Genomic DNA, 23,344 nt, shown 5'->3' with positions numbered 1-23,344 from the left:
AACAAATGTGTGCAAGCAAAAATGAAAAAAAAAAAAAAAAAGGGTAGATATGTTCATAAAGGCATTAAATAATTAGGCTAATAAAGTTTAAGAAGGTTGAAAGATAATATAAGTATATAAATAAATAAAATAATATACGGATTACGGCGGGATCTTAGTCATAATTACAGCAGTCAAAAGTCAAAAAAAAAAAAAAAAATTGTACGCGAACGCCCTGTGAAACGGGAACTTTGGACCAGACTATATGTGGACCCTCACTTCCACGAACTTCGCCACGTGTTCGTTAGCAATGTAATTTTCGGCTCTGCAGCGCACTTAAAACATTCCTTTCCTTCTCATTCACAGTCTCACTCTCAATTAGCATATTAAAAAATATAATAATAAAACACTTATTTTATTACTTGCAAATAATCTCTCTGCTTCCCAAGAAAAAAAAGAAAAAAAGAAAAAAGAACAAAACAAAAACACTTTCATTTCGGATTCCACTCGACGCGCTTTCATTTCGGATTCACAGAGTGTGTTTTTTCTTTTCTTTTCTTTTTTTTTTGTTTTTTTTTTTGTTTTCCGAAATGGGTTCGGAGAAGTACCAGGAATTACCCGTCTCTGATTCTTCGGACAAAGCCTCCTCCATGACCAGGAAAGGAGCTTATGCTGCCATTTCTTACATGGCCTCTGCAGGTTTGTTTTTCCTTAGTACCTTTTTTTTTTTCTTTTCTGTTTTTGGGTTCCTTTTGCTCTTTTTTTTTTTTTTTTTTTTGGTCACCCACCTACATGTAAATTAATATACTGTGTTTGTGGTACTATATGTTTTTAACTTGCCAAGTAGATCTATATGCCATTTTTCGCACATGGGAATTCTTGCTTTTGTTTTAATATGTTGTTTATTTGATTTTTTATTTATTTATTTATTTGGGTGGGGGGTTGTGTCTCTGTTTGGTTCGTGGGAAAATGCGGGAAAACGAAATAAGTGAGATTTTGATACTATTTTGTTCTAATTGTTTGTCAACAATATAGTGCACAAGTATAGTATTGTTGATAAAATTAATAAATAATTTGCTGAAACACGCACCTGTTGGAAAGAAGCTTTATTTATTTTATTTTGTTTTTGGGTAGTGGGGTTGTGTTGCTGGTGCGCTAAAAGCGGTGAGAGAATTAGCTAATTGAATCCTGGCTAAAAAAGGCCAAGCAGATAAAAAAAGGGAGAGGAAGAAAATCAACTTTGTGGAATATGGAATTTTTGATTCAGGAGGAAAGAAAAGCATATGATACGGTTCTTGGAGAGATAATATGGTGGGGTCATGAAGATAAAGGCATTCATAGTGGATATACGATATGTTCAAGGGCACAAAATAATGGAGCAGTAGCAAAACTGTGATGTTGATTGAAGGGATTTTTGGGGTTACCGAGGGATGCAGTTTCCCAAGTTCACAACTGATAAAAAAAAAAAAAAAAAAAGAGAAAGTCTCAAAAGCAACACCAATTTCATTCCTTTCATGGCGTTTTGACTCCATGAGAGAACTCACCCCCCTCATGTCTCTGCTACCATCTTAGAATCCTCACAAATTATCACATTTAAACCTTCCTTTTGCTTATTGTAAAAAATCTATTTAAATGATAAACCAATTTCTTGTTTCACAAGCAAAGGCTTTCCTGTTGCACTTGGTAAATATTAGACAAAATGCCACACAAATAACATAAGCTTAGTCAAAAAAAAAAAAAAAAGGGGAAAAAGAAGAAGAAGAAGAAGAAGGAGAAATTGAATAAAAATCCCAAAAAGTAACGAGGGCTTTTTATGAATAAGAATAGAGAAAAAGGGCAGTTTCTTGCATGAAATAATTTGTTGATAACAGTAAAGCTTTTGTTTTTGCCGACTATTTGGCATTATTTTCTAAATCATGTGTGTTGATTTTCTACCGTATTTATCATGTATTTTTGGTGAATCTTGATGAAGCCAGCCGTTCTTCCTCCTGATAGATATATGTTTTGCCCCTCAATTCTGCAGTTCTCTTGATAATGTTCAACAAAGCTGCCTTTTCTTCGTACAAATTCCCTTGTGCAAATGTCATCACACTTCTTCAGGTAGTGCATTTGCTTGGTTGTTTTCATGCTTTTGGTGTCATTGAGCTTATTATTAACTATACATTTGTTTGTTCTAGCAGTATTTGTTCACTTATCATTTACCAAAATAGTCTATGTTTTATGATTTTAGAAAACAATATGTAGACTGTGTTTAAAGCATGTTTCAGTGCTTTATTTATCCTTCTACATTTTCCCTTTCTTTATTTAATAATAATGAGTGTAGAAATTAATTTTCTTACTGTTGGACCATAATTATAAAATAAGCTGATAATTGATGGGCAATTATTTATTCCATAAAATGTAATTTAAGCCATTCTTCCTAGTTTGTGATTTTCAAATTTTCGTGCACAAAATGTGTAAATAATAGAGTATCTTCGGCTTTCAAAAAAAAAAAAAAAAAAAAAAAGAAAAACTTTTACTGTAACAGTGTCATGTTCTTCCCAAAACTGATCATTGTGGTCTTGTTAAATTCTTAATAATGTAAATTAATAATGAAGAATCTTGTCCGTGTAAAAGATTTAGGCTCTTTAAAAGATCATGCATGTATTCGTAAATTATTGTGGTGAAATTATGTCCGAAACTTTACAATCATATGGGTAATAAACTTAGAATCAACCTGAAGAGGGTATCTGTGCAAGTAGTATTGAGAATTTGTTGATGAATTTCCTTATATATAGTCATTTATTCAATCTCCAAAATACCCACACACACACACACACACACACACACACACACACATTTTTATGTATTATGTTTGTGTGAAACCAATTTAAAATTTGTTTGCTGAAAGTTGTTTCTGATTTTTCTTTGCTTGCTTTGGTTGTCGTAGATTCTAAGTTCATTGATATTGCTCTATGCAATGAAATGCTGGAAGATCATTTCTTTCACATCTGAACCACAGAGCACTACCAAGAACCCAACAACCCTAGTACCCTTTAAGACATTGGTTCACACTCTTCCTCTTGCAATATCATATTTGCTATATATGGTATGTATTTGATGTTGTTTCCTTGCTGGGGGAGCTATAACTTCCAGTATATTGATGCATGCTTGTGTTTTCTGTTGAAAGTTGGTCACCATGGAATCAGTGCGTGTCATAAATGTTCCCATGTATACCACCCTCAGACGGACTACTGTGGCTTTTACAATGATCATGGAGTACTTTTTGACAGGGCAGCAACATTCATATTCTGTTGTTGGCAGGTACATCGTACTTTTCTTTAATGATGTTGTCACTGATTTATTGCCAGCAAGGAAATGATTATCTTCTGTTTCAAATCCATTTATTTGTATATAAATGCTTTTGAGGCTGAGCTACTTACTAAAACAGAAATGAGTATGAGATTTTTGCAAATTGCTTAAAGCAAAGGAACAATGTACTCTGCCAATTTAGCAATATGTTGTTAATAAATACACGTATGTGTAAAATATGTGCATGACATGTGCCCACACTCTCGAGTTGATGCTATCAAATCAAACACATGAGTTTTTGATGTGTGAGAACATTCTCACTAGAAATTGAAAGAGCCTTGCAAAAGAACAATGCAGAAACAAGAAAATTGTATATTTCAGGTTGTTATGCTACTGAGATTTCATCTAGCATATATTTCAAGACAGACTTTATATTGCTAACAACTTTCTCAATGGTATAAATCCAAGGATTCATCAGTGTGGGGATAATAGTACTGGGTGCAATTGTTGCTGGAGCTCGTGATTTATCATTTGATGCCTATGGCTATGCCGTTGTCTTTATAGCAAACATCTGTACAGCAGTATATCTTGCCTCTATTGCTCGTATTGGTATTGTTTTCATCTTTAGCCCTGTCATGCGTTAATTTTGTTTTTATACAGTTTTGGAACTTCTTAGTGATATAATACACAATATAAAAATGATTCAGGTAAATCGAGTGGTCTCAATACCTTTGGCCTTATGTGGTGCAATGGTAAGATAAGAATTCTCAGTGAGACGTTTGTAAGTTGATCTTTCAGCCTTAGTATGAAAATCTGTCTTCTGTGTTGTTATAGGTATAATATGTGGACCATTCTTGCTCTTTTGGACATCAATCAGAGGTGAAATAGCGCTTACCATAAACTTCCCCTACTTATTCTCCCCAGGATTTCAGGTCTTCCCTATTCTTGGGCATTGCTATTATTATAGCCTTTTTGTCCTTTATTGGCTACTTAACTTTTCCATTATGCCATATCTTCACCTGTAGCTACAGTTTATTTTATAACTTTGTCCTGTTTCTGCTGGTGACCATTTATTTGTGGATTATATCAAATTGTCCTGTTTGAGAAGTAAACGGCATCATGTATATGTTTACCTCTATAGTAATTTTTCATAGCCATCCTGTGCTATCTTTCTTCAATATTCATATTTAAGTCTGGAGACTCTAACGCCCTGTAATACCTCTGTTTTGTGTTTAAGCTACAATTTATTCATTTCACTATCAGCAGTCCTCTATTTAATTTATTCAGTTTCTGTTTGGCAGCAAGAACAAAATTCTACTTTTTCTTTCCAACTCTGGCCTTTTTTCAGAAGTTTTTCCTTATCAAGGCACTATTACCATTGTCAGAACAACCCGATCGCAATAGCCTTCACCCTGTAATTGTTCTTTTTGTTTTGTCCTTTCTGTTTGTTTTTTGTGTCTTTCGATGGTCGATATACTAGTCAAACCCACTTCTTAATGGTTCAAACTTTTGGAATTGATGGTCACTTAATAATTACCATTTAGAGTCTTATTAGCCGTTTGTTCTTGTGTTTGAAACTTCTAGTAATTCTTTTGGTTCTACACGTGTAAACCAGCATTTGCTTTCCAGTTGTTGAGGAACCTACATGCGAGGGGATTGTTAGTATTTGTTTATATTGGCTCAATATACATTGTTTTCTTTATTCCTTAATAGTTTAAATTTTTGGGTCTAATGTTAATTTAATCTTGATGTTTGCTCAATACATTTTTCTTTTTTTTCAATGCAATATGACTGTTCTATCAAATTTCTTGGGAATGCTTTCGTATGATCTTTCCTTATTCATGCATTTTAATATTTTTCGTTTTTGTATGAATGTGTTGGTGATATGTTTATGTATTTACTAAAAAAAATTGATATGTTTATGTAAAAAAATATATTCATGTACACATGTACTTTGGTGATTATGCATATGAATATCTTACTATATAATATGATGGCTGTAAATTAAAATTACTGTTGTAAATATTTTTTTTTGCAGGTTGTGATGCTTCTTTCCTGTGTTATGGCTTTCTTAATAAATTATTGTGTGTTTTGGAATACGGTACTCAATTCAGCACTCACACAGACAATTTGCGGTAACTTGAAGGTGTGCAATTCTCATTTCTCATCATATTTTAAACTACAAATATGCAGGCTTTTTACCGGTATTATTTTATGCACGTGCTATGGTGCATCACTGTTTTGTTTATAGAATGTCAAGCCCAAATTTCTTCCACATCATAATTTGTCTTCAGGACGTAAAATCTTCTGCTCAGCTGGTCATAGAATTCTCATGCATGTAGTCATCCTTTATATCGACTGCCTGATTAAGCTGCAGTTTTATTGCAATATTAGCTATTTAGGCCGTCATTTGGTACAGTCAATATTCTAGTATGTAACAATTTATTTATTGGTTTTGATCGGCAAAAGCCATATATACAAAGTTGTGCAAGTTTGAAATAAAACAGTGGGGGTTTAATTAAAGGTTCAAAATGCCGTTTCGGAAACAAAAGTTCCATTCAAGCCAAATCAAAAGGATTAGTTTTGGTTAACATGTTCATTTGTCTGCTAAATTCACTTAAATTACTGAAAATGTGTACTAGCAGGGATTGTATCTCATCCCTATACTTGTTACAGGATCTTTTGACAATTGGACTTGGGTGGCTAATATTTGGTGGGCTTCCATTTGATTTGGTGAATATCACAAACTGTCTATTTTTTTGTTTTGTTTATTTATTTACTTTATTTATTTTTTTATTTGTTTCCCTCCATTAGAATCACTCACTCTCTTCTTGTGTTTTCAGTTGAATGTTGTTGGCCAATCTCTTGGTTTCCTTGGGTCCTGTTTGTATGCGTACTGTAAACTCCGAGGCAAATAAGAGGCAAGCTTTCTGCAAGAGTCCTCCACTATACAGCTCTCAAATTACTTAATAATGCCTGGTTATATGCATCATCCCCTCAGCTTCCAGATTTTGACTTGCTGAACTAAGCTTCTCAAGAGGGTATATGTAGGAGAAAATAGAGAATAAACCAAAAGAAAAAAAAAAAAAATCCGTTCTTTTCCTTCGTAAGATGTCAACATCTCATCTTGGTCAATCGAAAAATTATCTGAATAATGCACAAGGTGCTTTTTTTGTTTTTATTTTTTAGTGGAAGAGGAATAATTCCATGGCCTTTTTTCTAGTTGAACTTGGTTTTTTTGTTTTGTTTAAATTCAGGGGCCAAAGGTCCTAGAAAGTTAAAGAGTGATAATAATATAATATATATATATATATATATATATTTCCTTTGCACTTTTAGCAATCTGATATTTTTCTTAATTTTTTTGGGAGCAAATTTCTTAATTATTTTTTATGAATAAAAATGGTAGCAATTGGCAATACCCTTAATCACTATATTTATAGTTTTGCAGGTACGGTCAAGCCCAAGTACTTTACCTTACCAACCCATATGTTAGCACTTGGGTTTTTTTTTTCTTTCCTCCTTAATTTGACTATATACTACTTTAATATGGTGGTCTCTCTCCTAGGGGGTAAGGGTGCTTAGTTTCATGTATGGACAATGAAATTTGATATACGGGGGATAGTGCGTATGTATTCATTCATATATATATATATATATATATATAATTGTGTGTAGCAACTGGAGTTCGAGGGAGAAAGTTGTCTTTCTTGTCTCCACAAGCTGACAAAGTGACCTTCGCTTAATTGCCATGTATAATTGAAACATGCCCATCAAACCCACATTCCAAAGGCTTACAGTCTACTGCATTTTCTTCCAGTTTCTTTTTCTCCGCACTTGGTCCTCATTTCTTGCAAACTATATGAAAGAGAAAGGGACAGAGATATATAGATCTTGACCCTTCCCACCAACCTCAAAGGGTGTTTCCATTTCAAACCAAAACAAACATAAAACCAAACATGAGGAAAAAGAAAAAGGATATATTTATTGGCAAAAGGAACAGCACCATTAAAAACAAAATTAAAAGAAGGACAAATTTTGAAAAAAAAAATAAAATGAGCTTGGTAGCTAGAGCCATTAAGTTTAGGCCACAACAAAATTTTCTTTTTTCTTTTAAAAAATTAAAGATTGCAAATATGGAATCATAAAATTATAAATAAAGAAAACATTTAATATGTTTCTGTTCAATGGAAAAGGTTAAGAAAGTATGTCTGCTTTTCTGATTAGAAAAAGGCCAACATGACCCACTTGGTGTAAAAAACAGGGAAAAAAAAAGAAGGAAAATTCTCACTTATGAGTATAAGAAACATGGGTGTTTCATTCATCAAAATGTTCACCCTCTTTAATAAGAAAAAAAAAAAAAAAGACTATAGTCTTGATTTTGAAAGAAACATTATACCAGCATTCTAAGTTCAGGCCCTTGAAATTGATATCTCCATTGTTCATTGAATTTTCTTTTGCTTTGAGACTACCTAAAAAAAAAACTTAAATAAATAAATAAACAAAAAAATAGAAAACAATGAAAAGCCAAAGGCAAAGGCAAAGGCAAAGCAGAGCTACCTTTTGAGCTCTTAAGTTTCACTTCCACACAAAAAAAAAAAAAAAAAAAAAAAAAAAAGGGAAAAAGTCCTAGGATCTGGTGAGGAAGGGAAGGGGTGGTAGTAAATGGAATGGTTTAAGGCGTGGGGGAATCTGTTTGGGTTGCTGCACGCGAACTTATCGCCCCAAATCATGAGATAGAGAGAGTGTAAGTTTTTATTTTTTGCATTTATATTTTTAAGAGAGCTTTTTATTATTAAAAAGGGTCTTTTTCTTTTCTTTTTTGCACTTCCCAAAATCTTGTTCTTGATAGAGAATAATAATAATAATAAGAATATGAAGAGGTATAGTGACTCGCTGAGTTGTGTTGGTGACCTCTAAAAATAAAGAAAAGAAATTTTAAAAAAAAAAAAAAAACAAAAAAAAGTGGCAATCAAAACCCAAGGAAGGTGTCCCCCAGTTGAGGCCCAAGGCAGTGCTCTTTCAGCGCCGGTGTCTCCGCATTGGGTTGTTGCCTATTTTCCCTATTCGCTAACCCCTGGCTTAAATCTTGCTTAATTATGTCTCTCTCTACCACGCACACAATGTGTTTGTGCGTGTGCGTGAGAGAGAGAGAAAGAGTGAAAGCAACTTTGTTACGTACTCCTTCCTCTTTCCCTTCAGAAACTTCTTTCTAGACAAATCCTTTCGCTGACATTCTGCACTCCTGTTCCCAAGATTCTCTCTCTCTTTTTCTACACAAAATTTGACCAATCTTTTTAACTTCCTACTTTCTACGTATAGAATCTTAATTTCTTGCTATTTGGGCACCACCAAGTGCTAAAATTAGGTTCTCTGGACAGTACTCTTCCTGGTAAAAACAGGGTATCCTTATTAGCTTTTTATGATCATTTTATTCCTGCTCTGTAGAACCTATATGTACCATCTTTCTATTAAGAGATTATTCATCTGATGAAACTCAGAGTTTTTGAGAGGAATAATGACCCATTAATGTCTTTATTAATGGGTATTATATAAAAATATGTTACAATGAAAGAAAACCCATATTTTAATATTTCGAGTGGATTAATGTGCTCAGTTTTGACAGATTTGTTTATATGGAAGGACGGGGTACATATAAGCCAACTATCTTATTCTCTCTTTTTACTAATAATAAAGTTGTTGTTTTTTTTTTTTTTTTTTTTAATTAATCAATCAAAAATGCGAGCATGATATATAAAAAAGGTGATAGGATTTAAAATAATAATAAATCAAAGATAGAAAGAAAAGAGAGAGAAAGAGAGTGCAATCAAAAGGTGTTTGTTTTGGGTTTATTTTTATTTTTATTTTTATTTTTATTTTTATTTTTTTTTTTGGGTGGGAGAATATTTTCAGGTGCATGCGCAAAAGCGAGTGAGTTTGATTTTTATTGAGTAGAAACCAAGCATGACAAACCCTAAAGTAAGTTTTGCTCCCTCTTGACATCATTCCACTCACCTTCTATACCTTCCCATCCCGAGGCAAAACCTACCAGTATAACATTCTCTGCCTCTCCACCCCTTCCCTCTTCATTCCCATCCCCTCTTTCATCTCCATCCTTCCTCATTTCTCTCACTTTTTTCCCTCCCTCTCTCTCTCTTCTTGTCTCGCATACATTTCTAATCACCATTGCCAAATTGATCGGGCCCGGTTTCTTTCCTCCCATGTCGCGTCTATGGTTGTTTAAGTTCCTTAATTCATCACACACACACACACACACACACACGTATATGTTAGTTCTTATCACTGTTCATCTTCTTCTCTATAAGCCCATTCCTGAGAACCCTACTTGGGTTTTCTCTACATATATTACTCTTTTATTTCATTGATTTTGAACTTGTTTGAAAGGTTCATTACTCTTCACCATATATATATATATATATATAGAAGCTAGAGCATACCAATTTTGGATGATGCACGGTATCATGAATCTTGTTTTCTTAATTACTAATACAATATTATGTTTAAATTAAGATCAGTATCTTTTAGTTGGTTAGAATAATTGATTTTTGATGCTGACTATTTTTTGTTTATTTTCCTCCTAGCATTTAAAAAAAGGCAATACATATATACATATATATATATATATATATAGTATATGAAATGGATTGGACGGCAATATAAATCATGATTTGAAGATCCCACTTAACATTAGTAGTGTCCCCAATTCCAACCACCAATGATCCACCACCTTGACCTTCCTGCACCTGCTTCCATCAAGCTAGATACCTCTCCTACTTGTAATTACCTAAAATCCAACCAAAAACATGGGGACCCCATTTGGTATTCTTTATTCGAGTACTTTTTTTTTTTTGTTTTTTTTTTTTTGGCCCTTTTTGTTAGGTAAGTGGTACCCAAGGCCTGTAAGCTTAAACGAACCCCCATACCCCAAAAAGGCCACTGCTATATCTCTTTAAACGCACATGGTTTTGAATAACTTGATTGATGTGTGTGTGTCTTTCCAAATTTCATTATTTGGTGAAAGAAACTTTTGTATAATTTACGTCCTTTTTTGCTTTTTCCTTATAAGAAAGAAAGAGAGAGAGAGCGAGAGGGAGAGAGAGAGAGAGAGTTTTGATGGATGTTCGGGAAGCAAAGAAAGCGATGTTGGTGAGGTTCAATCCGAAGACGGATTTACGCATTGAAGTAGTAAAATACGATCTCAGATTGAGCCGCGCCAATATCACTTTCTTTTGTGTTCTTCATTTTGCTTTTTCCCTCTAAATGTCTCATCATGTAAAATCTCCTCTCTTACAATTAATTAATCACAAATACTTATATGTGATCACCTTCATTGTTTTCATCGTTATATATATTTCTTTGCAGTATTACTTTTTCCTCAATAAATTTCAAAACGTGTACGTATATATGGCTCTACATATATATATATGTATATATACGCGTGGATATAATAAGATTTATCTCTCTGGCTTGCTTCATGATTATTCTTTCTTGCTTTCTCCCTTTCAGCAAATATGGCTGCTTTTGCTGGCCTTCCAATTTCAAAACCAGAAGTCCTCTACACAGGTACATACGTATACGTACATATGAATGCAGGTACATATACGCGTGCATATAAGAATATATCATATCTTAATTTGTTAGAAACTTTGTCTCCAATAATATCAGTTCATTTATTCTCTTTAGGTTTGTTGGATATATGGTACATTTCTATATATTTTTAGTTACTTTTGCAATTGTAGTAGTGTGTTACAATATTCCTATTCATATTCAGTATAAATTAATTATGAGTTAAATAAGTTCGTATCTTTTTTTTTTTCGTCTGAAAAATAAAAGGAAAAGAAAAATATATACCAGTCCTTAATTACCTAGCTAGTTCTATTAATTCATCAAGAAATTCTTTGATTCTATGAACAGGCTATCTCTCTCTTAAACTCGTATATTTAACTATTGATATCCTTGTTGTACAAAGATGACCGCAATGTCCTCTTATTTTAGTAGCCCACATTTGTTCAATAATGTATTTCTAATTTATATTTGGACTCTGCTTTTTGAAATTGGCTACATTCTTTTCCCTAAAAATAATATTAATAATTTTACCGGTAACATGTTAAATGTTACTTTATGTAATTTTCTTTTTGTTTTTCACTTCATAATTTTGAAACAAACAAATTATCATTTTCATTGTAACATGTTAAATGTTACTTTATGTAATTTTCTTTTTGTTTTTCACTTCATAATTTTGAAACAAACAAATTATCATTTTCATTGTTTATATGCATACTTAGTTATGGGGCCGTCCCTAGCTACAAGTGTTTTTGACCAATGTTTTTGACAAATTATCACGAGATAGTCAAATGGTGAATAAAAGGTGAAAAGCTAAAATCAAACATGGATGGAAAATTTTTAACTTTCCGTTGTTTTATCAACCATTATAAAAGACTACACCATTTCAATTTGTCAAAAACATTGAAAAAAAAACTTTGATACATGGAATCCTATCCCTTATTATGATTTTTAGTTTTGCAATGGTTTCTTATATATATACTTGGGACATATTAATTGTGTAAATCATTTTTTTATTTTTTCAGTATACTAATGAAATTGAAGAAATTCTAACTCTAGTAGTGAATGAATAAGGATCTTCAATGCCATTTTTCCTATTTCCATTCTCTGTTGAGGTATTTCTCTTTTTGTGCTTACTTTAATATTTTTCTTTGTTATTTTTATTAAAGGGGTAATTGGCGCAGATAGTTCTTGAACTAAACCTATAGTTACATTTTGGTTCTTAAACTTTTTTTTGGCACTTTAGTCTTTAAACTTTAGTTCTTAATGCATTTTGGCGTTTAAACTATTTTTTTATTTATCTATTTTAATAATTATGAGATATCTAGTGTACTTGTTGCAAGATGTAGAGATTTAAAGGGGTTGCTTGATTTTCAATTTTGTTGTTTTCTATTACAGTAAGTGTACTGCATGTCTCAAATCTATTAAAAATTAGATTAAAAATAGTTTAAAGAATAAAGTTGTTACAATAAATGTATTATATGCCTTAAAACTGTTAAAAATTAAACTAAAAATTAGTTTAAGGACCAACATGCACTAGCTAGAATATGAAGTTTAGAGGCTAAAGTACCAAGAAAAAAGTTTAAGAACAAAACTGCAAACATAAATATAATTTAAGAACTAACAGTGCTAATTACCCTTATCAAAATGATGCGATCTTGTTTCAATGATCAAATAATAAAATCGAACAGAAGATCTAGTAATGAGATTAGAGCATTTCCCCATCTCTTTACGAAAAAAAAAGAAAATAGAAAATGTTAAAAATAAATAAGCATATGAAGACTAAAATTTTTTAGATGGGGTGAGAAAATAAAAAAATGAAATAGAAAATCCGCATCTATTAACAAATATTCAGATGATCAAATCTCTCTAAAATATTATTTTGTAGTACTTCTACTCTAACATCTAACCAAAAATAAAAAAAATAAAAAAAAAATGATGAACGCACACTCATGAGACATCCATCACAATATTTTTAATTAGAAAATTAAAAAGTTATATGGCTTTGCTTGCACGGAATCCCGATTGCGAACCATGGAGGACTAATATGTGAAAAATTAAACACACTTTTCCTAAAAGCACTTTTAAGAAGCAGAACACAAGTAAACATTTGGTTCATTCAAAATACAAACTTATGTGGTTCAAGTTCATTTTTTGGTTTTGATTTTTTAATTTTTCTACTTAGTTATATGTATTTTCTTTAATTTTAATATTAGTTAGTTAGAGGGTGTTAGGCATTTCAATTAATTAGAAAATAAGTAAACATCAAAAGCCACCTCAAATACTTTTTCTTTTCCTTTTAAATTTATAATTAGAATAGGGTTAAAGATAGTAAGAAGTTTAATAATAAAATAGTGTCATTATTTAATTGATTTATATTTAATTACATTTATCTTTTCAATAGTTCATCTATCATTTTTTTTTATTTAAATTATATTAATTTTTCAACCAATAAAATCATAATATATCATTTTATCATATTATATCTTACTACCTTTAATATTAACTTTAACTATCAATAACAAATATTTAAAATAAACAAATTAAGCATAGTTAATAAAAAAATAAAATAAAAAACCAATTCAATACCAAACAACACTTTAATGATTGGATTTCCTCTCTTTTTCGGTTATTTATTTTTATTAATTTTGATCTTTTAGTGTCAAATGGAAAAAGGGGGTTTACTTTCTTAGTCATTGGTTTTCTTGTACGTACGTACCTTTGAGATCTTGGAGAAAAAGGGGAAGTTTTCTTCTATCCGTATCGAGTCAAATACTTAAACAAAGCAGGCCAACAGAGACGTAACTAACTAATGATTACATTCAGCTAATCAATTCAACTGAAACAGATCAGGCCTATTAGTTAGGTATGAAATAACTTCTGACCTGGCATCTTAGATGGACATTTGACTTTGACAATGTCAAAACTTATATATTTTCAACATATATAACAACATTTGCCCAAAAACAACTCTTTCTAACTTGGTCCTTTTATTCAACAACGTTAACTAACTATTATTTTGCAATTCTTACTATTCCTTAATCATGCTTATTCTATATTAGACGTACTAAATATTAATTCTCAAACTGTCCCTTACACGGTTTCCAAAAAAAAAAAAAAAAAAACTGTCCCTTACACGTCCAATATAACGAACTTGCTAACTTGTATAAAAAATTATCAATTCATATGTATATATGCACAGCATTTAATAAATATAGGTGTTTAAACAAGGGTGACAGTTTGTCTCCGCCTTGAATGCCTAGCCAACTATGAAACTTATAAACCCTTTCACTTGGTCTTCTCTCTTTCTGGTTATGACTTTTTGAAAATTGCAAAGAAAATATTCGGAAAAACCTACCCCCAAACACAAACTCTCAAAAGTTTGTGGGTTTCTTTTATATTCTTTTCTAGGGCAGTTCTTGAAGGACTTAGAAAAGGGGTATACTATTCCGATCGACCAAAAAAAAGCAAAATGCATTGACTCTCTAATATATGCAATAAACAATTAGGACCCTTTGGGGTTTTATTGAACTAGGGTAGTGGGTTTTTCTTTTGTCCTTTCCTTCACATTTGTCGATCGAAAGCAAGTTCTGCATGACATCTTCTAGGATCGGAACGAATTTGCCGGAGACCTGCCTATGCTGTGCGGTGTTGTCGCCTAGGCTCAATGACTCCTCGAGGAGGCATTTTGTTTATAACAGGCTGCCTCAAGAACCGCTTAGGCTCTCCATTTTCAAATTGGATGGCTCTTGTTTTGGTAATTTTTCATCATGTATATATATATATATATATGTATATGTATATGTATATTAAACATTTGCATATGTATGAATGAAATCATATTATATATGTGAATGTGACTCAATATTATGATGATACGATAGAGGTGAACGTTTCAAGGACGGCTACGGTAGCAGAACTTAAAGAGGCGGTGAAAGATGTATTCAGACAGTTACCTAATGAGACAGAAAGCAATATTTCATGGTACGTAGGGGTGAGGCAAAGTTAATGATACGCACACCAATTTATGACTTTATTTTCATTATTTATGAGCTATGACTTTCTTTACTCAATTAACATACAACAATCCATTAATTAAGGTGGTATTTTATTTATTTATTTATTTTCTTCTGTAAGTCAAACCTGTTTAGGAAGTATCAAACTTTAGTGTGAATTTGAAATTCTATGATAAAATGAAATTTTCCTGTAATTTTGGATAATCTTAAGAAGGTGGAATTTGTGGATTCCAAGGATAATTAATTCTCACAATATGGAAAAACAGGTGGAAAGTGATAAGGTTTTATTTTTAGATTCCAAATAAAAGTTGTTTTATATATTTTATTAAAGATAAATTTATTTTCAATTTAAAAATTTAAATCAGTTTTAACTATTTGAAAATTCTAAAGGCCCGTTTGGTATAGCTGATGAAAATAAAATTTTAATCTGTAGAGCTTTATATGATAAATCTTTTTGAAAAAATTTTTTTATTAAAAAGATAATAAGTGTTTGGTTGTAAATAAAAAAACTGTATTAAATGCTCATTAAACTGTATTAAACGTTTATTAAATTTTCATATAAGATAAAAGAAAAAAAAAATTTAAAAAAGTTCCAAATTTAAACTTTTCTAAAACAGCTTAAAAAAGTTTATGTTTTGGTCAATAAGTACTTATTGACTTTCAAACAATTTTATTTTTTGATAAAAGAGTTTTTAACCTTCCAATATAGCTTTTAAGCAAAAAATTTTTTTTTACCAAACATAGCCTAAATCTTTCATTACCAAACATACACTAAAAAACTTTGTAGGAAATTGAACCAATTTCCTTCAAAATTTTGGCACTTCCCAAAATGGGGTATTAAGGTAACATTACTCAAATGGAAAAAGATATAATACACAAGCTACACACCATATACAATATAAGGTAGCAAAGATTAAGATGAATTTTTGAGCTTTTAATTGTTATTAATTAGAATCTGTGTGTTTTGTATTAAATAAAATTTGTCTTTCCAGGTCGCATGTATGGAGTCATTTTTGCTTAAGCTTCAAAGGTCAGAAGCTAATCGATGACAAAACATACATTCGATTTCTTGGTATCAGGGATGATGATCAGGTCTCCTTACATTTCCATGCTTTATTTATTTATGTGTTTATTTATTTTTTGTTTAGTCCTTACATTTCCATGTTACTTCGATTTCTGAATGTGAAATGCCCGAAATCAAATGTTTACCATTATATTCATGAGTTAAACGCGGACAGAGTAAATTAAAAAATGTATGTAGGTTTATGCAAACAAATAACGTCACAAATTCATATATTTTCAAGTGTTTGTGATATAATACTATTAATACATCAATGACTTGCTTGAGGCACACGTATTTTCCAATTGTCCTATATAGAGGAGAAAAAAATACTCCATAAATTCTAATGGCGATTAAAGAAAGACATAAGAGTGAGTTCGCTATCTTTTAATCAAGAAGAAAGAGTGCTAGCTTGAAGTCATTCAGTTGAATTTTTCACATACATCCTGCAAATTTAACAGTTATTGTTTGTTTATTACTTCATTTTAACATTTCATTCTTTTTTTTTTCCTTCGTTTTTTTTTTGGAAATTATACAGCTCTACTTTGTCCAGCGTCTTTCGAAAGCTAAACATTGATATGAACATCTTATGCCGTAAACTATAATGGTTACAAAAGGCCCGAAAGCAGGTTATTGATTTGGCTGGAATGGAGTTCGTTGTAATTTCTTCATAGTTGTTTGGAACCAGAGATTGTGTAAATCAAAGTAAGGCAATACTTAAAAAGTAAATTAAGATCATTTTTGGGTCCAATTTTCACGGATAGTGCAAAGAGATAAGTGATGGGACAATGCTGCTGAAGACTTGCTCCAGTTAGCTGGCACATATGTTATTGTGTACCTAACTTTACAGCATTTTCACGATACTTTCTAGCAATACTCAAATTTATGCATGATTTAACAGCGCCTTGTAATACATTTTATATACAAAGTACAAATGAAAAACTTTTGTTTGGTCCTGCTTCTCAGGTTCAGATGGCCTGGTTATCAGTTAGAGAGTATATAGTTTGGTTGTAATTTTCTTTGATGACCATGGAATATTGAATTAGTTACATAGTTGTTTTGAATTTGGTTGAAAACCAATTTGGTAGGATTTTATTTAAGGAATGCCGGCTATTTGTAATTGATTGGATTAGATTTGACAAATGGTTATTTATATCATTCATGCTCAAAAGAGAGTGCTATAATAAAAGGGAAAACAGTATTGGCTTCTAGATCTCTTCAAAGTTGAGAAATAGAAGCAACAGTAATGGCTTCTAGACCTCTTCAAAGTTGAGAAATAGAAGCAAAGAAGGGCAGACTAGGTTCCCTAGAATTAATTCCTTTTTATGATGGCAAGCATATTCTCTCTCAACGGCAAATGAAAACCCTTACACTTCTCGAAATGGTATGTGGAACATGTTAAAGGAAAGATAAGATTCCAAGTTAGGTGTGATATCAAAGACAACCAATTGCAAAAATGCGTATATATTTCAGACATAGATGCCCAGCATAATGACCTAATTATATGCTTTATCATATATATATATATATATATATGATATTGGTTGTGGAAAGAGACCTTTTACCATATATAAGGACCTAATTATATGCATAGTATTATATACATAATTGTTAGGGAGTCATGATCAGGTAGAGATTTGGTAATGTGTCAAAACTAAAAGTTTCACATCAAGATTTGGTAATGTGTCAAAACTAAAGTTTCACTTCAATTAACGATCTAAAACTAAAACCATTTAAACAAGTAATAATCCTTAATTAGTACTCCTCATATCAATAAATTTCTAGCAGATCAAAATACTGTATGCCAGTAAAAAGGTTTGATGGGCTATATATATAGCTTGCCTAGGTGCGGATACCTATGTATATGAGGAGATGTACAAGATCATTATGGGAATTGAATCAGCTTCCTAATTGGAGCAAGCTCTTTTATGGTTGTAGTGCGATCCTGTAGAAGAGATCAGAACAAATTTAGTAGCATAATTTTTCAGTAGAGAAAAAGAAAAGTTTGCAATTCCCAAAACTCAAAAGCAATTGACATTCATGTAGATAATAACAATCTTGGAAGTGGAGTTTTATCTAATTACAGGATATATCTCAATTACAACACAGGCAAATCGTGAGCAACGTTCCAAATTGATGGTTAGCTCTCTAATTTTTGTAAAGAGTTTAAGAAGAAAAGGAAAAATGATGTAGCTTTCCTCTTCCATTAATGTCCCTTCTGGCTCTTGGCAAATTTCAAACACCCAAAAAATTATACAAGCTTGAAATATTGTCTTCATACAACCCACTTAACAAAAGATGGGTATCCCAACCTTCTGTTTTTTCATTCAATAGTTGAGCCCAAGTCAAGCAAATGATCATTTTAAACTGCCCCTCACCTGCGCTGCTTTCCAGTATGTAGTGGAGAGTCTCTGATGCTTTTGGATTGTGTGTATGCGAGCTGCTGGGTTCCATCAGATTTTTTCTTGCGCCTTCCCTGTTGAGATAAACGAGAGTGATATGATAAGATGGCAAGGTCGTTAAGATCTTGCAATGGAGTCAGAACCTTCACCACTTCATCCATTGTAGGGCGAGATTTGGGGTCCCTACTGAGGCAGCTGTAAGCTAACTGGGAGACTTTCTGTACACCTTTAAGGGAATAATTCAGTTCCAAGCGCGGATCAACTAGTTGGTAGAGCTTTCGTTTGTCAGCTAAATATGGTCGAGCCCATGCCACAAGGTTCTGTTCTCCACTAGGACGTTTCTTGTCCATTGACCTTCTTCCTGTTAAAATCTCAAGTAGCACTACTCCGAAGCTGTAAACATCACTTTTTGAAGTCAAGTGCCCTGGGAAAGATAAAGAGCCAAAGTCAACCACTTTGTTAGGCATCATATTTATTTCTTATGGTGCAGGAAACAAGAGGCAAGAATCTCAAAGCATCTGCTTCCAAGAATCTGAACAGAAAGACATCTTGAATATAGAGGTGCTGGATCAACTAAAATACTAGTGTCAAGCTCTAGATTCTGAACTCCAACTAGGGCACAACGAAAAAAACCAATAGGAATAGTCCGGTTTTTAATGAAGATCATATCCTACAAATAGTTCCAATTCTAAAATGTAGAAAATACTTCCAGATAATGCAAGATCAATTAGCCATCTTACTATTTGATAACTCTTATATAAGGTTGATGAACATCATAATTGGAAAACAAACATATTGTGCTTACGGTAAACTTCCTATCCAAGGAGGCATGTATTCATGTGCTTGTAAGTGTCTGCATATAATATGGCCAAAGATGCCAAGACGATCTTTGTTCATCTAGTTTAAGGCGACTTGTTGGTCTTAACACTTGTTTTAGATTTTATAACCAACATTTTAGTGATTTTAAAGATGGCTAAAATGTTATGCAACCTAGCCTGTCTTACAAATTATATGTAACTATTACCATGAACCAAAATGGAACTCAATGCCAATTCTTGTGAAACAATTGCCGTGTACTTGGTTTTGTTATTTTGGTCAAAATACATTGAATTTTTTTTTTTTTTTTTTTGGTACTGTTAAATTTACATTCCTATCCCAGAGTTTGTATGTAAATCATGCAAAATTAAGGAGGATTCAAGCCATACACCATCTACAATTATGGTAAACTTACCTGTCATTACATATTCTGGAGCAGCATAGCCATATGTTCCAACAACCCTGGTAGAAACATGTGTTTTGTCTCCTTGAGGCCCTGCTTTCGCCAAACCAAAATCTGAAAGCTTCGCATTGTATTCCTAGAAAAGAAAAGACACAGTTAAGTAATTTTTTAAGAAAAAGTACGGAAACTGCTGCATTAATTAGTTTCATCAATTATATACCGAATCCAGCAAAATGTTGGATGTCTTAAAATCTCTATAAATGACTGGTTCAGGACCATTATGGAGAAAGGCCAATCCTTTTGCTGCGCCAAGTGCAATTTTAATCCTATTGGACCATGGAAGAGGAATAGTCCCTTCAAAATTTTGAATAACATCAGTGTTTATTTGAGAATACAATATGGAGTATATCAATGTGAAAAGGAAATGATATCAATCAAAGAACTAAAAGAGGAAGAAATTGCAGTAGAAAAATGTGTGTTTCAGTTTCTGTCATATTGAAGTTTTTAAGTGCATGAAAGCGTACAAGTGTGTCAAACGGATATTAAAACATTAGAACAGCCAGGAAAGGATAAGAACACTCTAAACAGAAAACTTAAATTTAATATCAGGTCTTTAATTTAATAAGAACTTGTGCTTGATATATATCCCAATCGCCTAATCAAATATTTGTCTACCCCACAAAAGAACAAGAAAAATAATTTCAATTGTATACTGAAAGGCTGTTTAGAGAAGTTTTTGAATTCTTCATTCAAACAAACTATCTATTTTTTGCTCATCAGCACTAAGGATGTTCAAGTGTTTTTTTTGTTACTTCAACCAGGTAAATCTTAAGTTTTTGAAAGCAACAGCTTAAAATAAAAATACCACGGGTATCTACTGATTTTTTGCAATGAAATCCCATTTCAAGTGCAGATAGGGTAAAAAAAAAATGTTCGCTTTTCACCAAAAATAATAATAATAATAATAATAATAACACACTCATTTCCCCCCCCCCCCCCCCCCCCCCCCCCCCCTTCTTTTTCCCTAAAAAGTCGTAGAGAACACCAACCAATAATTATCTAGAAGTTGTTACAATTTAAAATATATACATATAATATATATATATATATATATCAAGTGGACTCAAGCTGCAAGCCACCCAACACATGAACACTATTATATGTTCACCACCAAGTGTTAGGATAAGACAGGAGTATATTAACAATATTCAAGTACACCTGATATATCCACCACAAAAACCAAATAAAAAGGGAAATCAATTTTCTACCGAAATTATGACAAGGAAGAACCACTTGAAATAATTGCTGCATGTATTTATTTTTTACTGCCACGTTGTTTAATAAGAATAGAAAAAATGTAGTAAAAACAAATGTAGTTACCAAATTCATTTTTTTCCATCCTTGAATAGAGAGGTAGGAAACTATGAAAACCTAACTAACAAGCTATAAAAAGATCTAGCAAGAAGACAAGAAAAAGGCAAAAAATAAGATTAAAAAAGAAGAGGGGGGGGGGGGGGGGGGGGGGGGAGACTCTTACTTCTAAAAAGATGATTTTCAAGACTTCCACGGGTCATGAATTCATAAACAAGCAGCCGTTGATCATCTTCGATGCAATATCCGATAAGCTTCACCAGATTAGGATGGTGAAGCTGTCCGAGAAAGTCAACTTCAGCCTGCATTAAAGAAAAACAGTCACGTGTTAAAGCTTTTCAATTTTAGTGCCCATGGTGGACAATCCCTTTCAACATCAATCTACTACTAACCCAAGGCACATATTCTACTAACCACCCATTCTCTATGACCTTGAAGACCATCTGGCTTTAAGCTTTTAACAGCTACTGTAATTCCTGATCCAGGTTTTGCTGGTGCTGTACCATTTTCCTCTATCCATCCTTTAAACACATACCCAAATCCACCTTCCCCAAGTATGCTATCAGGCCTGAAATTCCCAGTTGCAGCTTTCAGCTCCTGAAATGCAAATTGGAGCAACTGGCATGTGGATTTGTCATCTGATGGTGGAGGGATTGGATTGTCAGATGATGATAGTTGAGCTTCATTTGGGGGACAGAGTTCTCTATTGCTGGCGTTTAGATAACGTGTCTCAGTAGCTGCAAATCACAGAATGAGTATGAAAAGGCATTTCGTCAGTCACTGTGATAGATTTCAGACTAATAGGTTTTGAAATTGTTACCAATAATTGTGAGGAAACAGATAATCTCTTTGAACTAATGCAGTCAAAATTCATGTTAAAGATAAAAGAGGGTAATCAAAAGAAACTCAAAAATTTAAGCTTATGACTGGGAATCCAATGAAAACGTGTGGTACGAAATTGAAAGAGAGGCTGGGAGGTGGAATCAAAGAACAGAATTTAAGCGTTAATTCAGAAGGACAACAGGATTAATTGCATTTTTCTGGTGGTACCAACACCAAAAGTAGATTTGGAGGAGAAACCAGCAGATTCCCAGTTTGAGATCTGTCTTTGGAATTTTACAACCGCACCGGCTAGGCTGCTATAAAGCTGAAGACTTTTTTGGGGAAAACAGGGAAACACCGAGTTAAAACTCATCACCAAATCAAATTTCATAGAAAAAATAAAAACTTTTTTGAGAATTCATAGAGAAAGAAAGATATAAGATAACATCATCTGTGCAGAAGTAAAAAGAAAAACAGAGGAGACCCATATGAGGAAGATACTCATAGAGCATTTCAGAGCTAACTCATATCAATCTTTTAGATTCAAAATTTTAGGGAAGAATAGAAAAAACCCAAAACTTGAAATTCGAATTCACGAAGAAATTTCATACATCCAAAGCAAAAGGATACCTGCATCATAAACAAGACTAGTACGAGGAATAGTGTTAGCAGAGTCTCTAGAAGTAGAGGACTTGCAGGCACCTCTAACGCTGCGTGTCAGAACAGCCCAGCACCCGCACTTCTTCTCCATAGCTAAACGAGAATCCTAGCTTTCATGGGTAGTGACCATAAATGCATTTGGAATTGACAGTGAAAGAGAGAGAGGGAAAGAGATTAACCATGGTTATGGATGGCAGAGAACAGAGGAAGAGGAAGAGAAAAGAGAATGGAGAATAGAGAAAGAGAGAAGGGAATTTTTGTTGGTGGTGATGGTATTGGTGTTGCTGCTGCTGTTGGAGATTGCAGGCATCATCATCGCCATCATCGCAGTGTGTACAAAAAGAACTTTTTTCCCACCACCTTTATGTGTGGGGGATGGGAATGGGTCTGTCACTCTCTCTCTCTGTTTTCACTTGACAAAATTACCAAAAAACATTGTGTCTAAGAAAGTTTTGGCAATCAAGGGGAAAACCCCTCAATGTCTTTTGCAATTGAGAGAAAAAAAATTAAAAATTGTTCCTTTTGTTTTTTTTTCCCCATTTTCTTCTTTTCCGGAGTAATTTTCGTCACAAATTACTTTTCTAATATAAGAATCACTTTTTAATGATTATGTAATCTCATGCAGTTGTACCATTAGGTCTATCCTGGCATAGTAGTAAAAGCTTGCAGGGGGAATACGTATGCGTAAGGTACTTGGAATTTTAACTATTCCATAAGAAATCTCATGCATTTTTATACATAATTTTGGTGCTCAATTATGCTTAACTATACTATACAAATAAATTGGCACAAGCTGTGCTTCTCAAATTTTCTCTTCTCTTCCAATTGGGTATTTGATTTTCATTTGCAATTTGAATAGTGTGTAGGTGTAAGCCGCCAAGATAAGTGGGAAAAAAAAAAAGATAAGTGGGACAAAAAAAAAAAAAAAACAATTTCTCAC

The 23,344-nt window shown here is 32.7% G+C and overlaps 3 protein-coding genes across 11 annotated transcripts; 2 read left to right on the top strand and 1 right to left on the bottom strand.

Annotated features, from left to right (window-relative positions):
• The first annotated feature begins 348 nt into the window (after window positions 1-348).
• Window positions 349-6,602, top strand: LOC107404743 (UDP-N-acetylglucosamine transporter UGNT1). Of its 2 annotated transcripts, none has more exons than XR_003054058.3 (10): window positions 349-678; window positions 2,003-2,079; window positions 2,909-3,067; window positions 3,149-3,282; window positions 3,749-3,879; window positions 3,978-4,022; window positions 4,105-4,149; window positions 5,309-5,416; window positions 5,947-6,003; window positions 6,114-6,195. XR_003054058.3 is itself a non-coding variant. In XM_016011733.4 (10 exons), exons 1-10 carry the CDS (start codon window positions 570-572, stop codon window positions 6,186-6,188), a joined length of 993 nt encoding a protein of 330 aa, XP_015867219.1. In that variant the 5' UTR covers window positions 352-569; the 3' UTR covers window positions 6,189-6,602. The 2 variants fall into 2 exon arrangements, 1 of the variants encoding a protein (XP_015867219.1); XM_016011733.4 differs by having other exon boundaries at window positions 352-678; window positions 4,105-4,202; window positions 6,114-6,602.
• Window positions 6,603-7,373: 771 nt separating this feature from the next.
• On the top strand, window positions 7,374-17,055 carry LOC107428221 (U11/U12 small nuclear ribonucleoprotein 25 kDa protein). 8 transcript variants are annotated; one of them, XM_048470587.2, is made up of 8 exons: window positions 7,408-8,017; window positions 9,184-9,249; window positions 10,798-10,854; window positions 11,880-11,969; window positions 14,463-14,611; window positions 14,739-14,838; window positions 15,863-15,962; window positions 16,469-17,053. In XM_048470587.2, the coding sequence occupies exons 4-8, from the start codon at window positions 11,920-11,922 to the stop codon at window positions 16,505-16,507; spliced, it is 438 nt and encodes a 145-aa protein (XP_048326544.1). In that variant the 5' UTR covers window positions 7,408-8,017; window positions 9,184-9,249; window positions 10,798-10,854; window positions 11,880-11,919; the 3' UTR covers window positions 16,508-17,053. The 8 variants fall into 8 exon arrangements, with proteins under 8 accessions (XP_060671616.1, XP_060671614.1, XP_048326544.1 ...); XM_060815623.1 differs by having other exon boundaries at window positions 7,409-8,017; window positions 10,798-11,969; XM_048470585.2 differs by lacking the exon at window positions 9,184-9,249 and having other exon boundaries at window positions 7,410-8,017.
• Window positions 17,056-17,574: 519 nt separating this feature from the next.
• LOC107428205 (serine/threonine-protein kinase PBL35) lies at window positions 17,575-22,878 on the bottom strand. Its single transcript, XM_016038701.4, has 7 exons — window positions 22,375-22,878; window positions 21,337-21,659; window positions 21,089-21,224; window positions 19,772-19,905; window positions 19,564-19,687; window positions 18,309-18,756; window positions 17,575-17,875 (listed from the first exon to the last, which is right to left on the bottom strand). Exons 1-7 carry the CDS (start codon window positions 22,493-22,495, stop codon window positions 17,857-17,859), a joined length of 1,305 nt encoding a protein of 434 aa, XP_015894187.2. The 5' UTR covers window positions 22,496-22,878; the 3' UTR covers window positions 17,575-17,856.
• Between the last annotated feature and the right edge of the window lie 466 nt (window positions 22,879-23,344).

Source organism: Ziziphus jujuba, chromosome 1 (assembly GCF_031755915.1).
Source record: "Ziziphus jujuba cultivar Dongzao chromosome 1, ASM3175591v1".
In the NCBI taxonomy this organism is placed as follows: domain Eukaryota; kingdom Viridiplantae; phylum Streptophyta; class Magnoliopsida; order Rosales; family Rhamnaceae; genus Ziziphus; species Ziziphus jujuba.
This window is presented reverse-complemented; position numbering and strand designations above follow the sequence as displayed.

Bases quoted from the DNA above. Each gene is read 5' to 3' on its own strand.
- LOC107404743 (XM_016011733.4), top strand. From the start codon at position 570: ATGGGTTCGGAGAAGTACCAGGAATTACCCGTCTCTGATTCTTCGGAC. The intron at 3,068-3,148 runs GTATGTATTTGA...TTCTGTTGAAAG, and splicing joins TATCATATTTGCTATATATG to TTGGTCACCATGGAATCAGT. The intron at 4,203-5,308 runs GTCTTCCCTATT...TTTTTTTTGCAG, and splicing joins TATTCTCCCCAGGATTTCAG to GTTGTGATGCTTCTTTCCTG.
- LOC107428221 (XM_048470587.2), top strand. From the start codon at position 11,920: ATGAATAAGGATCTTCAATGCCATTTTTCCTATTTCCATTCTCTGTTG. The intron at 11,970-14,462 runs GTATTTCTCTTT...GACATCTTCTAG, and splicing joins TATTTCCATTCTCTGTTGAG to GATCGGAACGAATTTGCCGG. The intron at 14,839-15,862 runs GTACGTAGGGGT...TTGTCTTTCCAG, and splicing joins ACAGAAAGCAATATTTCATG to GTCGCATGTATGGAGTCATT.
- LOC107428205 (XM_016038701.4), bottom strand. From the start codon at position 22,495: ATGGAGAAGAAGTGCGGGTGCTGGGCTGTTCTGACACGCAGCGTTAGA. The intron at 19,688-19,771 runs GTATATAATTGA...TTTCTTTTCTAG, and splicing joins CCAACATTTTGCTGGATTCG to GAATACAATGCGAAGCTTTC. The intron at 18,757-19,563 runs GTAAGTTTACCA...TATCTTTCCCAG, and splicing joins TCCAGAATATGTAATGACAG to GGCACTTGACTTCAAAAAGT.